Source organism: Taudactylus pleione, unplaced genomic scaffold (assembly GCF_031769625.1).
Source record: "Taudactylus pleione unplaced genomic scaffold, aTauple2 ptg000016l, whole genome shotgun sequence".
NCBI lineage: Eukaryota > Metazoa > Chordata > Amphibia > Anura > Myobatrachidae > Taudactylus > Taudactylus pleione.
In genome coordinates, this window is record NW_028284418.1 from 46,536,853 (window position 1) to 46,552,969 (window position 16,117).

At 44.0% G+C, this 16,117-nt stretch overlaps 1 protein-coding gene across 2 annotated transcripts in view; it reads left to right on the top strand.

Annotated features, from left to right (window-relative positions):
• PDLIM1 (PDZ and LIM domain 1) overlaps positions 1-16,117 on the top strand; it is a 92,756-nt gene that overhangs the window by 61,302 nt on the left and 15,337 nt on the right. The window contains exons 4-5 of one of the 2 annotated variants that reach the window (XM_088476011.1): positions 14,223-14,293; positions 14,869-15,177. In XM_088476011.1, coding sequence (XP_088332137.1) covers positions 14,223-14,293; positions 14,869-15,177 — 380 coding nt within the window. Of the gene's footprint in view, positions 1-13,696; positions 13,888-14,222; positions 14,294-14,868; positions 15,178-16,117 lie in introns of both variants that reach the window. The other variant, XM_088476004.1, reaches the window with a different exon arrangement.

The following is a 16,117-nucleotide window of genomic DNA, read 5'->3' on the forward strand; positions in this document are numbered from 1 at the left end:
AAGGCCACCATCACTAAGCGTAACATTGAGACTATTGACACCATTTATTTTTCTTCCCAGCTTGACTCGCTTCTCTCCCCTATCCTGTCTCTCTCCTGCCCTGAATAAGCTATTTCCCTATACATTACCTCCCTTACTTCTGCTCTGGACTCTGTTGCTCTGGCGATCACTATTCACCCTTGCAGATTTACACCTCAACCCTGGCATCCCAGATGCACCAGATACCTGCAAAAGTGTTCGCGAACTGCCAAGCGACAGTGGAGAAGATCACGCTCTAAGGCTGATTTTCTCCATTTCAAATTTATGCTCTCATCATAAAGTGCTGCCCTTTCTCTCTTTAAACGGTCATATTTCAAGAACCTCATCTCCTCTCAATTCTCAAATCCCCAACGTCTCTTCACCACCTTCAACTCCCTCCTCCGCCCACCCCTCCTCCATATGTCAGGACATCATATCCCACCAGTCCCCCTGCTATCCACCTCCTCCTTTCCCAGATCACCCCTCTCCTTCCATTTTACCAACTCTACTTCCTCTCCAAATACAGGGGAGAAGAAAGTTAATGTCCCTCATCCAGTCCTCCCCCCTTCCACCTCCCCCCTTGACCCTATCCCTTCACGTCTCCACCGCTACCTCTCTCCTTCTGCCTGCTCCCATCTTGCCCACCCTCCTTTAATCTCTCCCGATCATCAGGCACTGTCCCGTCTGCATTCAAACATGCCCTTGTCTCCCCATTCTAAAAAAACCTACCCTTGATCCTAACACACTCTCCAACTACCGTCCCATCTCTCTCCTCCCTTTTGCCTCCAAGCTCCTTGAGCGTGTTGTTTACAACCGCCTTACCACTCTTATTTCCTCCCACTCCCTCCTTGACCCTTTTCAGTCTGGCTTCTGTTCTCTTCACTCCATTGAAACTGCCCTCACAAAAGTCAGCAATGACCTCATTGCTGCTAAATCCAAGGGCCACTAATCTCTACTCATTCTCCTTGACCTCTCTGCTGCTTTCGACACTGTGGACCACCCTCTCCTTCTGCAAATCCTTCACTCCCTTAATCTACGTGACACTGCCCTCTCCTGGCGGTCCTCCTACCTCTCTGACCGATCCTTCTCAGTTTCCTCTCATGACTCCTCTTCTCCCCCATAGCCTCTTGCAGTAGGTGTTCCCAAGGGTTCTGTTCTTGGACCACTCCTCTTTTTCTCACGCTATACATCCTCACTAGGTGAACTCATCAGCTGTTTTGACCTCCATTATCATCTCTATACTGATGATACTCAGATCTACTTTTCCTCCCCTGACCTCTCTCCCTCTCTCCTCACTCGTGAGTCTCCAACTGTCTCTCTGCCATCTCTTCCTGGATGTCCCAGCGACTTCTTAAACTTATTATGTCTAAGACTGAGCTTCCCACCCCCCAACATAACCTCACTTCCCACCATTTCTTTATCAATTGATGGCACAACTATCTCCTCTAGCCCCAAAGTGCGCTGTCTTGGAGTTATCTTGGACTCCTCCCTCTACTTCAAACCACATATGCAGAATCTCTCACAGTCCTGTCACTTTCATTTTAAAAATATTTCCAAGATTAGACCCTTTCTCACCCAGTATGCCACTAAAACCCTCATACACTCATTGGTCATCTCCAGATTGGACTACTGTAACCTCCTATCTGGCCTCCCCAACTCCCTTCTCTCCCCTCTCCAGTCTGTCCTCAATGCTGCTGCTCGGCTTATCTTCCTCTCAAATGCTCTACATCTGCCTCTCCTCTCCTACAAGCTCTCCACTGGCTCCCCTTCGCTTTTAATACCCAATTTAAGGTTCTCACACTCACTTACAAAGCCCTCAGCCATTCCTCTCCCATTTACATCTCTGATCTCATCTCCCTTCTCTCTCCTATCTGCCCTCTTCTTTCAACAAATGCACACCGCCTCTCATGCCAACTGATTACTTCCTCCCACTCCCACCTCCAAGATTTTGCCCGCGCTGCTCCCCACCTTTGGAACTCTCTCCCTCTTCCCATCAGACTCTCCACATCTCTTCAATCCTTCAAACGGGCTCTCAAAACCCACTACTTCATCAAAGCCTTCCAGGTCTCATCTTAACTTGCTGCTACATACTCCTTCCTCCCTGCCATCTGTGTCACCCCTGTCTGTTTGTCTGTCCCTCCCCTTTAGAATGTAAGCTCCTATGAGCAGGGCCCTCTACCCTCTTGTGCTTCTCCTTACTCTACCTTCATCTACTTCTTACTCTCTACCAGGGCACCTAACACTTGGTTGCTTTGCATTGTTTCTTATCTGGGTGTTATGGTCGCTAATGTAGCAAAGTATATTATCCATGTCCTGTATTGTATTGTATGTCACTGTAAATCAACGTATTTGTTTATGTACTTTGTAGGGCGCTGTGGGACACTTGTGGCACCATATAAATAGAGGATAATAATACACGTCCCCAAAATGGTCTCGACACCCCTGCGATTTTTGCCGATACTCCCTGTTACCTCCCCTAAATGGTTCCTGACTGTCAATCACTTTACAAAGTGATCCACACTGCGAGCGGCATCGCAAAGTTACCTTGGAGTGTGCGTAGTGCGATCATGATGCATGCGCAGCCGACCGTTAAACACTCCACTGAATAAATATGGGAATAGCGTACATCGGCTGAATCAGGCCCTCTATAAATATTTTATAGACATACCGATATGGGAACTATTTGTTGGAATCTTTAGGACTTACGGTTTCCATTTGAGTTTTTGTTATCTGTAGTTTGGAGCTATTATTAAAATATTCTATATTGTATCTGAAAAATGACCGGAGTTTCCCCTTTCTGCTCCTGGCATTTCCCTTATTACTTTGTTTTGCAGTGCTCCTCATAGTGTCTATGGGGAACTCTGGGTAATATGTCTGTGTGTATGACATGAATTCTGCAAAGCAGATCATTTATTTACTACGTTTCGTTTCTGGTTTCCTGCATTGTTTGGATAACCAATTTCTGGTCAATAGGTCCCCTGCCTGATTTCTCTAGATCACCTAATCCAGAATTACAGACCTCCAACCATTTAGTTTGTTTATCAGGCCCGTGCAATTATTGTTTGCCCCCCTCAAGTGTCATTCTTTACCATTCAGCAACTTGCAATGCATGCTGGGGATTTTATTACAACAGGTCAAAAGGATGTCTGATACTGAGGCTCCTGCTCCCCCTATGGCCCGATACAGCTCACTTGCTTGACAATTTAAAGGTCAACATTGAATGTCGATGGTAAAAAAGGTTGACATGGTCATTAGATCGACCAAAGTCTGTCAACATGTATTTAGCTCAACAGTGTTAAATAGTCAAGTCAAAAAGTCGACACTTACCATGTCAACACTAAAATGATGACACCTGTTTGTTTCCATGATTGTTAGGGATAGGCTAAAATAACAAGAGTTAACATTTCAATGTCAACATGTTAAATGTCGACCTTTTTAGCTGTGCTGACGATTTAACCCTGTTGACCTAAATACATGCTGACAGAATGATGGTCAACCTAATGTCCATGTTGACCTTTATATTGTTGACTTTCAGAATCAGTTGACCTTCTGAATGTCGACCTTTTGAATCACACCCCTAGGGCCCTGGTCAGTCCACAGCTGGCATTGCCTTTCCCAGTTTTGTACTGTTTTCAGAAAAGTCCTACTTGACTTTCTAGCTCTCTGCCAGATCTTATCACTGGTCTGTAGAATAAACAATAATAGTTCTGGTTCTAGAATACTGAACTCAAGTTTATTGCACTGTAATTTCCTGAGTCGCCTGAGGCTATATCAACACACAAATTGCTCTTATTCTGCCTTCCTGAATAAGGTCACATTATTTTGTGCTTGCAAGTAATTTTATTTTGTACCTGTTGATCTGTTTCCAGAGGAACATGATGTCATTGCAGGTTGTGTCATTCAGCTAGGTGTGATAAGAATGACATAGCAGACACAAGATCTAACAAGATAATTGTTTAGTATTCTGGAGCCACATTTGTGTCATAAGCTTGGAATGTCAGGAGCTGTTCTTTCTACAGATTTAACGCCTTGCACCTGTCCAACCTGTGTGGTGCTTTCTTTTTATTTGGCAAAAGTTTTGTCTTGGGAAGTGTTCCTATTTCTCACTATTGTCCAGCTGCATAATAAAGTTTTCTGCATGTTGAATACCAGCCGTTACTATGCTCTTGGCTATATACAGATGTGCCTCACTCGTCTTTGCGGCAGTCGCGCATAGTCCCGTGAGACTTTGATTTATTCAGGTCTCCGTTTTAAGGACAGGACGGATGTGCTAAGCATCGCATTGCCGATGCTGTACAACCTACCACTTATCTGGTACATACCGGCATTAATAACGCCGGTATGTACCTAGAAATGTGCAAAGGACAACTCTCCCGATAAAAGCTGTCCTTTTCGATAGAGAGACTTCCCGGTTTATGACCCAGAAGTCCTTCTGCAGTAAGTGAAAAGAAGCCCATAGGCTTCTACTGGGCAATACATCCCACCCTAAGTATTGTAATATCATTCATTTTTAGGCTAACCACATTTCCTTTTGCATGCTGTAGTAGTAATCAAAACCATGTAGTTCTAATGTAAAGTATATCGCCTTTTCATCCAGTATTTGTACCTGCATGCAGTGTACTTCTGTTAGCTGATTGTTATGAACACACGCTGCCATTATGGCTGGCTTTCGCAGGGGAAGGCTTCCCCATAATTTGTTGATGCACATGAAAACCCATATAGAGCACTATAAAGCCTGGGCTGGTCCCACTAACACTGGAGTGCACCAAGCATGGTGCGATAATCTGAGTACATTCCTTCCATAATGTAGGTACCCACTAAGCAGGAATTTTTTCGAAATTCAACTCCTAAGGGCTTGTAAACGGCTAAAATATTTCCTCCCCCTGTGCAATGTCCTGACTGACTCATGCCGGCTGCAGCACAGTTCAATATTCAAATACCAACTGTCACCCCAAGTATATCACTGGCAATTGGTGTGGCTTCTCTATTTAAATAGTGAGGGAGAAGAATGTGTTACTATAGAGGTGAGGGAAGGGAATGTGTTGCTACACAGGTATGGGAGGGGAATGTGTTGCTACACATGTGAGGGAGGGGAATGTAGAATGTATTACTATGGGGTGAGGGAAGGGAATGTTACAACATGGGCAAGGAAGGGGAATGTGTTACAGGGATGAGCGGGGGTAATGTGTTACTATAAAGGTGAGGGAGGGGAATATGTTACTACAGGGGTGAGGGAGTGGAGTAAGTTACTACAGGTGCGAGTGAGGGTAATGTGCTACTACAAGGCTGAGCGGGGGTAATGTGTTACTATAGCGGTGAGGGAGTGGAATGTGTTAGTACACAGGTGAGGGAAGGTAATGTCCCTATAGCACTGAGGTGAAGGATTAATGTTTTACTGGAGTGGTGAGATGGAAATGGAAACGGTAAATATCTACGGTTTACCTGGGTGAAACCGGGTACATCCGCTAGTAGCAGTATACATCCACCTCATCCCAAGGCTTCCAGCTCTGTGCTGACAAGTGCCGGGTGAATACATTCACACCCCTGTTGTCCCAAAATAAAGTACTGGGGTCCCCAAGACTCCTGTCCATTATACTAAAATAGAAAAATAATTGAATGTTGTTACATGATGTGACACGAGGGCCCTGTTCATGTAGCAACATAAAAACTGATAAAATCACCTAGAGAAGTGCTATCTGATATGGTTAATTGTCCTTCATAAACTACATATTTATAAATGTTGCATCGCTTTGAACCAAAAGGTGCCTATCCACTAGAAGACAGGCAAGAGACTGCACGATTACAACATTGTAATCGTGCAGTCGTTTGTCAGTCTGTGATGTGCCTACACTGAATGAGTAGTCGTTCAGTCTAGGCACAATCAATCATCTGCAAACATGCTCAACCTGATGTTATTGTTAGGTTGACCAGCATGTTTGCACGATGATAGATGTCTAAAAGACCAATGTTTTAAACAATCTGCAAACGATTATCGAACGATCAAACCATATCGATGTCATTCTCGTTCAATTGCTCATTTAAATCGTCTAGTGGATAGGCACCTAAACTGAACCTTTTATCATATTTAGCGTATGTGATCAAGGTATAAATACAATCTTATACCTTGATCACACCGAATGCTTATATCATCATAGTGCAAATGTCTAGGCCCTTAGTCAACAGGACTTTTCTTCCCTTTCTTCTACCCAAACATTGTCACACATAAAATGTGTGTAAATGTATACATTATTCATAGAATACACATTGTTGAATAGCTATGTGCTAGACCAGTTTTAAATGGGGGGAAGAAGTGAAGTATTTTTGGAGAGGTATCAATTAATCAAAATATATACTTTGAAAAAAGATTTATATAGGTTCTTGATTGAAAACAGAACAAAACAGAGAAAAGTTGTGTACCAGAAAAAAAAATCCTTGCCAGGTTTAGAGGCTGCCAGTCCATAGTACTGGAGCTGGTGTGCTCAGAGATATCAGTGTTACCCTGGTGTCTAGCTGTGGGAGGATACAGCCGGTGGGGATGTATCTCACCAAAATTTTGTGTCAGATCCTGCCCAGTATGGTCTGTAGCATTGGGTCGTGATGGGGGCGGGGCCTGGCGTCTCATGTCATTAAGCTCCACCCCCTTCACAGAAAATTGCCACGATTGGCACAAATTCACATAAGGGTCAGGGCTAAATTACGCGATTTCTGCAGAATCGTGTCATTAAGCCCCGCCCCCTACATGGGGACTCGCGATCGCCACGGAAGTTCTCCCCATTCTGCTCACTTCATTAGAAAGTGGGCAGAAAGCAGGAGAAGTGCCTACCCTTCTGGGGGTGCGGGGGGTTACCCGAAAAATTGGGGGCCGCGAAAACCAGGAGGGTAAGCATGTATGGTCTGTAGGTAGGAGGGAGAGAGACAGCTGGTGCAGCGTCTTTGGGAGAATGTAGGGTACTTCCGGGTTCAGGCAGCTGCGAGCCCTTGACTGGTGGATGTGTAGTGGGGGGCGTGCTTGGACACTGACTGGGCACTGGCGACTACCAGATTGCGCAGGAGTATACTACAGTCTTCTGCGCCCTCTGCTGCTCCAATCGCCTTCCCCACGAAACTGGGACATTTGGGCATCCTGAAGTCTTTGGGATGCTGGAACACAACCTCAATTATGTTACGATACTGGGAAAACCATGATATATAGCAACCCTAATATAATTATATATTACAATGTATTTTTGTATGCTTTATAAATTATTGCTTAGACGCCTAGCTTTTATACACTTTAATACATTTGGTTGCATACAGTATATAAATCAGGAATATGTATGAATGACCCTATGGCCGGCAGTTTCAATCCCGACGCCGGCAGACCGATAGCAGTGAAAATCCCGACAGGGGATTTAGGCAAGTATACCTAACCCTACTCCCCTCCTAACCCTCCTTTAGGGGTGCCTAACCCTAGCCTCCCTCCTAGTGCCTAATCCTAAATCCCCCTGGGAGCCCCTAACCTAAACCTCACCCCCGCATGTCTGTCCGCGCCCTCCGCCCGGCTTACCTTTGTTCGGTATGCTGTGCGTCGGGCTCCGGCATAGGTATAATGACAGGCGTCGGGATTTCGACGCCTGTCATTAGTACCCTGCCGGGATTTGACAGTCGGGAACCCAGCGGTCGGCATTTCGACCGTCGGCTTCCTGACTGTGTCCCGTTCCCGTTTTTAACCAGGGTTAAAATCATTTTGATTTTAACCCTGGTTAGTTCCAACATTGATCTTCAGCATGCACATAGAAAATAGTTATATTATTGCAAGGCTCTGATCTGTTTAACATACTGCAAACCTATTTAAACAATTACTCTAAGCAAGAGAAATACAGCTTTCTGTGTGTTTGGATGTTTTGTTTTGTTTTAGAATGATCTGGACTGGAATCCATACAATATTAACTTTTTTATATGCTTAAGAATGCTGCAAAAATTGTGACTCAAAAAAGTATGAATTAGTCTTTGTTCACGAGTCACAAGTAATACGAGGGTGGATCCAAAAGTCTGTGTCCTGACCATGAATAACAGAGAAATGTACGTTAAAATGGCATTTATTTTTCAACATAGAGGGGTATTCAATATGAAACGTTAACTTCACTGTCGAAGTTAACGTTTCATATCGGAGTTTTTACCTGTGTTAAAGTATCGGGCGCGCTCCCGCTTACACCCGTATTCAATATAAAATTAACGAAAACGGGAAACTCCGAAGTTGGATTTGCGTAAAGTTACGAATTTTTCCTTAAAAAAATAGTAAGACCCACCTAAAGTAGTAAAAACATGGGGGAACACTATGGGTACCCCCGTTTTAGCCTTTAATTGAAAGTCTGGGATTTAAATAGCCGCAGCAGGTGTTTTTTTCTGACATTGAAGAAGTGATGCAGAAGAGCATTTAAGTTATTTTTTTCGTTTTTTTAAGTGGTCCCATCAAATTTGGGGTACATGAAAATGGGTACTAGCATATTTTTATGTCCCTAAAGTAAGTTTTTAAAAATTCTGCATTTGTGCACTTGCCGCTATAATTCTATTCTAGAAAACACCTGCCGCATCCTTGCAGAATAGCCCTGAACCTATTTCCGTATTGTTAAACAATTTTTTCCCATTTTTTTTTTTTCACCCCAATTTTTAAATAAATTTTTTGGGGTGTCCCTATTTTTTTTAAAAACTTTTTTTGACACAGTTCTTTTTTAAATGTCATTCCCAGGGGTGCAGGCTATTTTTTTTAAGCCTGCACCCCTAAACCCCAATTCTGCACTTTTTTTCGACACCTATTCAACGTTTTTTATCAAAGACTTTTCAAAACTGCGATAAGTCTTAGAAATTGAATACGGTGTAAAAGTCAAACCTGCGATAATGACGTCAAAAGTGCGATATTAACGCAAAAACTATGTTATCGCTCCCATATTGAATACCCCTGTTAGTCTCCACTTCAATACACTGCTCCCATCGATGCTCCAACCTCTTGATTCCGTTCAGGAAAAAGTCAGGTGACTGGTCCTCAAACCGGTCTTGTACAGCAGTCATGACATAGTCGTCAGACGCAAAAGTCTTCCCATGTCTTCCTTGAGCTTGAGTGTGAATTTCAGCAGGCGTCCTCTTCTTCATTTGCAGATATTTACTGACGGCTTTTCAGTTTTCTCCATTTTTTAGTATTCTCCATTTTTCAACTTTTGGTGATATTCCAAATTTTTAGTGATGTTGTTCTGTTTATTATTCTATATTTGCAAAAATAAAAGAAATGTGCTGTAATTTTCCACAGTGTTCTATTCAGACCTTTAGTACATACATAAAGAAAATCAATACGAGGCGACATCTACTACTACGTCAGGACACTGACTTTTTGGATCCACCCTCGTACATTTTTTTTTTCTTGTAGGTGCAAATGCACAGAAACCTGTGGCAACTACTAATTTTCATTTGCGCCTATGCTAGGAAAGAACAACCATATTTTCATATTTACAGTTTTCAATAAATCTATTAGGTTTAAATCTTTCAAAATCTTATTGTCCCTTAAGATCTCTAAAGGTGCCCATACACTGTGTGATTTGCATACGATGCAATCTCATATGCAATCGCCCTTGAACTCTCTCCGGCAGCTGAAGTGAACGATGTGCAGCAAAAGCTACACGATGTTCACCCAATCTATAATCATTAGATCAAGTGTGATATGACACTGATGCATGTAGCACGGACCAGGGAGATCAGTGCAACATGCATCTGTGTCATTGACACAGAAGCACGGACGGGATCAGTGAGACCCGTATGTGCTGCTGTGTATTTCAATGACACAGATGCACGCACAGACCAGGAGATCTGTGCTACATTCATCTGTGTCATTGACACAGAGCACGGACGGGATCAGAGAGAACAGTCTGTGCTGCTGCAGTAAAAAAATAATTACAAACCTGTGTAGAAAAAAAAAATCTTGTGCCCCCCTCTCAAAAGAGCAACCAGCCCCGTGCATTTAGTGACCCAGTGCTGGTTGTGCTTGAATACAGGGGACAAACGATGTAGGGGTCCCCTGTACTTAAGCACAACCATCACCGGGCTAGCCCGAATCAGCCCTGGTTTCCAAAATATGGGTGACAAACGACGTAGGGTTCCCCCATACTTTGCGCAACCAGCACTGGGCTCTGAGCCGGTCCTGGAAATACAGGGGGAAAAAATTAGTAGGGTCCCCCTGTATTATCCAGAACCAGCACCGGACTTTTTCTAGCGGGGGCTAATGCCACAACCAGGGGAGCACTTTCACTGGGCCCCCCAGCCGAAGCATTAACCCTGACCGCTAGTCAGCCCAGGCTGGGGACCCCCCTAATAAAGGGGTCACCCTCTCCAGGGTACTCCAGGTCTAGGCTGATAGCACGGGGCTATCCCCGGGACCTCTGTGGTGGTGGGTGCCGGGTAGATAGTGTAGTGCAGTGCATTTGATAAAAGTAAAAATATTGTTTTTTTGCTGTGGAACTGCAGGTCCCAGCAAGCCTCCTCCGCATGCTGGTACTCGGAAACCACAAGTACCAACATGCGCAGTGGCAAATGCAGAATTTTGAAGGGGGGGTTTCCAAATACCCCCAAAAATTTTATATATATGTGTGTGTGTGTGTGTGTGTGTGTGTGTATATGTTGTGATAGGATCACTGATAAAGTGGTCTGTGGCAGGTACATTTGTCCCAGATTCCTGTCATTATGTGTTTTAAACCCCCAGGAGAAAGTCTGCAGTGTAGCAGGCTTGAGTCTCGGCTTTTTGAAAAGCCGTTTTGGGACCTGGGGGTTGTGGGTGAGAGGAGAGGGAGGGCTCCACCCACGGCCACTCCAGGTTTTGGTTCTCTTAGCCTGGTAACAGGCTTGTTAGGGTTTCCACCTGAGAGTGGCCAATATAAGCCTAGTGTGTTGAGGGCTGATTGTCTCACCTGGGAGAGCAGACAGGGAGTTTGCTCAGAGACACTGTGAAAACCTAACTGTGAGTGCTGTGCTGTGCCTTGGTTGCTGGTGAGGGCATTAGGCCCTGCCAGGTTCTGGTAGTGAGGGAACTACCTGTGAAGTTAGTGCCCCGACAGGGCTAGGATTTATGTTTATGTTTTCTTTATGTTATTTCTGTTTTGCACAATAAAGACTGGCGCCGACCAGCTTGTACTCGAATCCAGTCTGGCGTACTGTTTCCCGGCTGCTGTGTGTGTGTAAGGAAATATGTGTGTGTGTAAGGAAATATGTGTGTGTGTGTGTGTATATATATATATATATATATATATATATGGGATGTGCGCCGGACCATTTTTGCCGGATTTGGTTCTAATTCGTCGTCCGGCTTTGGATTTGCCAAACTGCGGTGACTGGCTTTGGATTTGGATTTTTTTATAAAAAAAAAAGCTAAAATCACATAAATGGGTCTTTTGTTTCTTCCTAGAGTATTATTAACCTCAATAACATTAATTTCCAGTCAATTTAGAGCATATCACAGCTTATATTATTGTTTTCAACATTACTGGCCAAAGGTTGCAGTGAGCTGACTGTCGTTGTGCCGCTGCTTTGTCGCTTAGTAACCACAGACACCACAGTATAAAGCACATCTATGACACATTGCCACACAGCAGTGGCAGAAATGAAAAGTAGTGCACCCACCCAGTGGGGTACGGCCAGCAGAATCACAGTACTTGTTTACATAGTGGGCTACGGCCCAAGGAGTCACAGTGCACAATCTTATTCACATTACACCATAAAGTAGTGTCTCTTATTTATGTTACGACACACAGTAGTGTCCCTTTTACACAATGCCCACAGTAGTGTCCCTTTTACACAATGCCCACAGTAGTGTCCCTTTTACACAATGCCCACAGTAGTGACCCTTTTACACAATGCCCACAGTAGCGGTGTCCCTTACACAGTGCCCCCAGCAGTGGTGCCCCCTATGCAGTCCCCTTAGTAGTAGGGTCCCCTATGCAGTGCCCCCATTAGCAGGCCCCCCCATTAGCAGGCCCCCCCATTAGCATGCCCCCCCCAGTAGTATGCCCCCCCCAGTAGTAGGCTGCCCCTGTAGTAGCCCCCCCTGTAGTATGCCCCCCCAGTAGTATGCCCCCCCAGTAGTATAGCCCCCCCAGTAGCAGGCCCCTCAGTAGTATGGACCCCCACTAGCAGACCCCCCCAGTAGTATAGCCCCACCCCCAGTAGCAGGCCCCCCCAGTAGTATGGCCCCCCTGCATCCCCAGTAGCAGATCCCCCCCCCCCAGTAGCGCCCCGGCCCTTGCACAAGTACAAAAAAACAAAAAGAAAAACTTACCTGTATCCCCGCTCCCGTGCCGTCCGCTCTGCTGTCACACGCTGAGGAGAGAGCCGGAAGACGGAGCTCATGTGTGAGCTCCAGCCGGCTCCCTCCGTGCAGCAGCCAATGAGAGTCTGTGTGACTCTCATTGGCTGCTGTAACAAACACACAGCTGCTGCTGGCGGCTGTGTGTTTGTGTCTGTGTAGGGCAGAGCGCTATCACAGCGCTCTGCCCTACACAATAGGAGCCCTGATGTCGGATTCTCTAGTGAGAATCCGACATCAGGCAGCCACCGTTCGGCCCCGAACGGGGATCCGAGTCAGGCGGTGAACACCCGAACAGGGTTCGGGTGGACTCGGATCCCCAATGTTCAGAGCGGTTCGGATTCCACAGAATCCGAACCGCTCATCTATATATATATTATATTATGGATGACGGACAGTCAGTTCGACATTACACGCAAACTGACACACACTCTGGCAAGGACAGACATTCACAAAGACTGCACACTGACACAGACAGACACGTATATACACACCCCTCTTTCACAAAAAAACATAAGTGCAGGCAAACAAGTACAGCATCAGTAATTAAAGAACACCCCCACTGGAACCCCCCCCCCTACCCGCGCAGCCAGTAACATCCTGCCGGTAGCCCCTCCCCGACTGGACACCCCCACATAACTTGACCTCCAGGTCCAGGAGAAAGCACTGGGAATACAGTCACCCAGCAGCAGCTCAGCCTGGCCCTCTTGCAATGCCCCATCAGAACTTCCTGGGAGCAGCAGCTCCCCCTACATTCAGCCAGCCCAGCTCCAGCCAGTGTAGCCATCGGTCCTCTTCTCCATGTAGAAAATCCATCCATACTCACCTTCTCCTATGCAAAGTTTGGGTCCTCTTCATTCCAAAGTAGGCAATCCATGGGGTCTTATCAAAACAAAAAAACGCAATTACACGAGCCCATACACAGTGCAAATATTTTTGAACACAATTGGGCAATTGCCTGAACTCCGGCTGCTTCTTTTTCTTTTAATGAAAAAAAAAAAAAATGTCGTTCAGCTGCACGGCGATCGAAAATTGCCAAATCGTGTAAAAAAAATCGAACGGTGTATGGGCACCTTAACACTTAAGAAGAAATGAAGAAAAAATCTAAAGGCTTTAGTCTAACATGGCGTTGTATTCTGTAATTGTAGTTCCAGTTTGAAATCCCATTTTGGGACTCTGAAATTATGATTTGTCCTAATATCCTCCAGCTTCCATTTTGCCCACCGTATCCTGTGGGACAGTTATCATATGTTCATACCTTGTCGTTCAGCATTGCATGAGTTTTGGCTGTCTAGCTACGTCACGCGTGCATGTTAGATACACATCTGATTTTCCTTCTGGTCCCCTTGCATGCAGGAAGTAAAACAGATAGGAATCGCACACAATCGAAGTGCTTTGCCGTTCACTGCTGCCTCCGCTTCCAGCACCCCCAAAGTCATCACTGCTCAGTACAACAACCCGGCCGGCCTTTATTCCACCGACAACATTCAAACCTTCAATAGTACTCTGGAGACCAAATCTTCTGGTGTCCCAGTGCCAAGCAAAGTGTGAGTATATTTAGTCTGGAACATTTCAATGGTGTATTAACCACATGGTACATTATATAGACAACATTTCCGAGTTTGTTGTAGTTCCTCACTAATTAATAATGTATTTTGCTATACTGTGTATATTCACCCCAACCTCAGTCCTGTCTTGCAGACATCTCCTTCATTTCCCAACAATGATAATAAAATGTACAACTGATATGGTTATATCCAAAATGAACTATGTTGAGATTTATTTGGCTCTTGCTTGTTTGACCATATTTTTTCTTTGTTCACATTCGTTCTACAGATGATCGACTAATGGAAAACTAACGTGTGTTTCCTTTATTTACCAGAGACCTGTCACATTTCAGCGTGCTTTCAGCATGACTTACCAGCCACTAAAATCACCAACAGGCTCCATCAGGTGCTTTCCCATTGTTCTGATCTGCTCCTAGCTTATGGTGGTCCCATCACCTACACTTAGTGGAGACATTTTATGTACTGAAGCAATAAGATAAGCTGCCTCATGCCTCAGTGATGTCACTGTATCCTGGTTAATTGAAAGGGTGAATATTGCATCTGCCCAAAATATGTCTTCGTTCACTGTGTGTAAGCGATGGGTCCTCATTAAAGTGCCACCAGCAGAGAGCAATCTAGTCCATAAAATATATTGCAGCATTCCAATATAATTAGTGTCTGCAACAAATAAATATATAGGAAAATAAATATTTAAGATTTATTATTACTTATATAGTGACCATTATTTATTATATAGTATGCATATATAATTAAGATATGGATACCGTATTGTTTAAATTTTTTGTTAGATGCATAATCTTTGACAGAATTGTAGTATTTATATATTAATACAGATTTAGGAATGTGATTGCTACCCACCACTGTTTACTTATTATTAATTCAACTTTTCCTTCCTTTTGTTGCTGATCTGTCGTAAACGTCTCTCTGACTTTTGATCTTGAACTTCAAACTGGTTTCTAGCCCCCTATCGCCCTCTGCCATGTTTAAGGCTCCTCTGGCTTCTGTCTATTACCCTCTTCAGTCAAGTACTTCCCGCAGCACTTTGCAAAGGAGGCACAGCACCTCCTCAATCCCATCTCAAGTGCGAGTGGTACCTGAAGAGTTAAAACAAGCTGCACAGATCTGTCCCAACAGCCCAGTGGAGGTGGATATTCCTGGCCTCAGAGTTACGCATGTCCAGTTTAACTCCCCATTACAGCTCTATTCCCAGGAAAACATTATGGATACATTGCAGGGGCAGATCTCTTCCATTAACCCATCTTATTCCAGGTAACATTGCACGTGCGCACAAGTACCTGGCATAATGTATGTGTGTTGTAGAGTGGCACCGCTTTCCTATGAATTTTGCAAGTCACCATAACACCTTACAATATTTTTCTTCTCACTTTTTTGTCTGCTATGTTAATAGCACACTCCTAATAATTCTGAATTCACTGTGTCACAAATGTACTATTATACAATGTCTATAAATGTGTTGGATATTATAGAAATATTTTTCTATTTGTTCACAATATGGTTGTGTTTTGCATGCATGTTTTCAGGACTGTTTTTTTTTTTTTTTTTTTTTTTAATGCAATCTATCTTTATTGAAAACAGAATCAGTAACAAACACTGAAAAAGGTGTATACAATATACCATCATAGTAAACATAGTCAACAAAATAAAATGTTGATACATAGAGATTAAGTAAATAACACAGTAACCAGCCTGTTTCAAATACACACAATACAAAAATACAAAGTAAGATAAATAATTCTATAAAAGAAAAAATAAAGAAAAAGAAAAGGGGGGAGGGGAGGGGGGGAATGAGATTGTCACCATATCTATGAAAGTAAAACAGGAGAGGGAGAGGTGGTGGGGATATTATATTCTGAGGACCCCTTAAACTCCAGCCAATCAAACCAGGTGGCCGTACAGGCAGAGGAAATCAATTACGAGGAAGAGGAAAGGTCTTCCATAGTCATGTAATGGTCAATTCTCTGGAAAGTTTCAGAGGTGAGTAACCCTCAGATTGCGCAAGAAATACAATTCTGCAGCTCCCAACCACACAGAAGATGAAGTAATACCAACTTCAAAAGGGTACAACAAAACAGAAAAATGTGTCTTGGATAGCGCTAATTGCATGTAATTCCTTAAATTAGGAAGGGAAATATGCATAAAATACCCATCCAATAAAATGATATCATTTATTCAGACAAAAATAGATTAA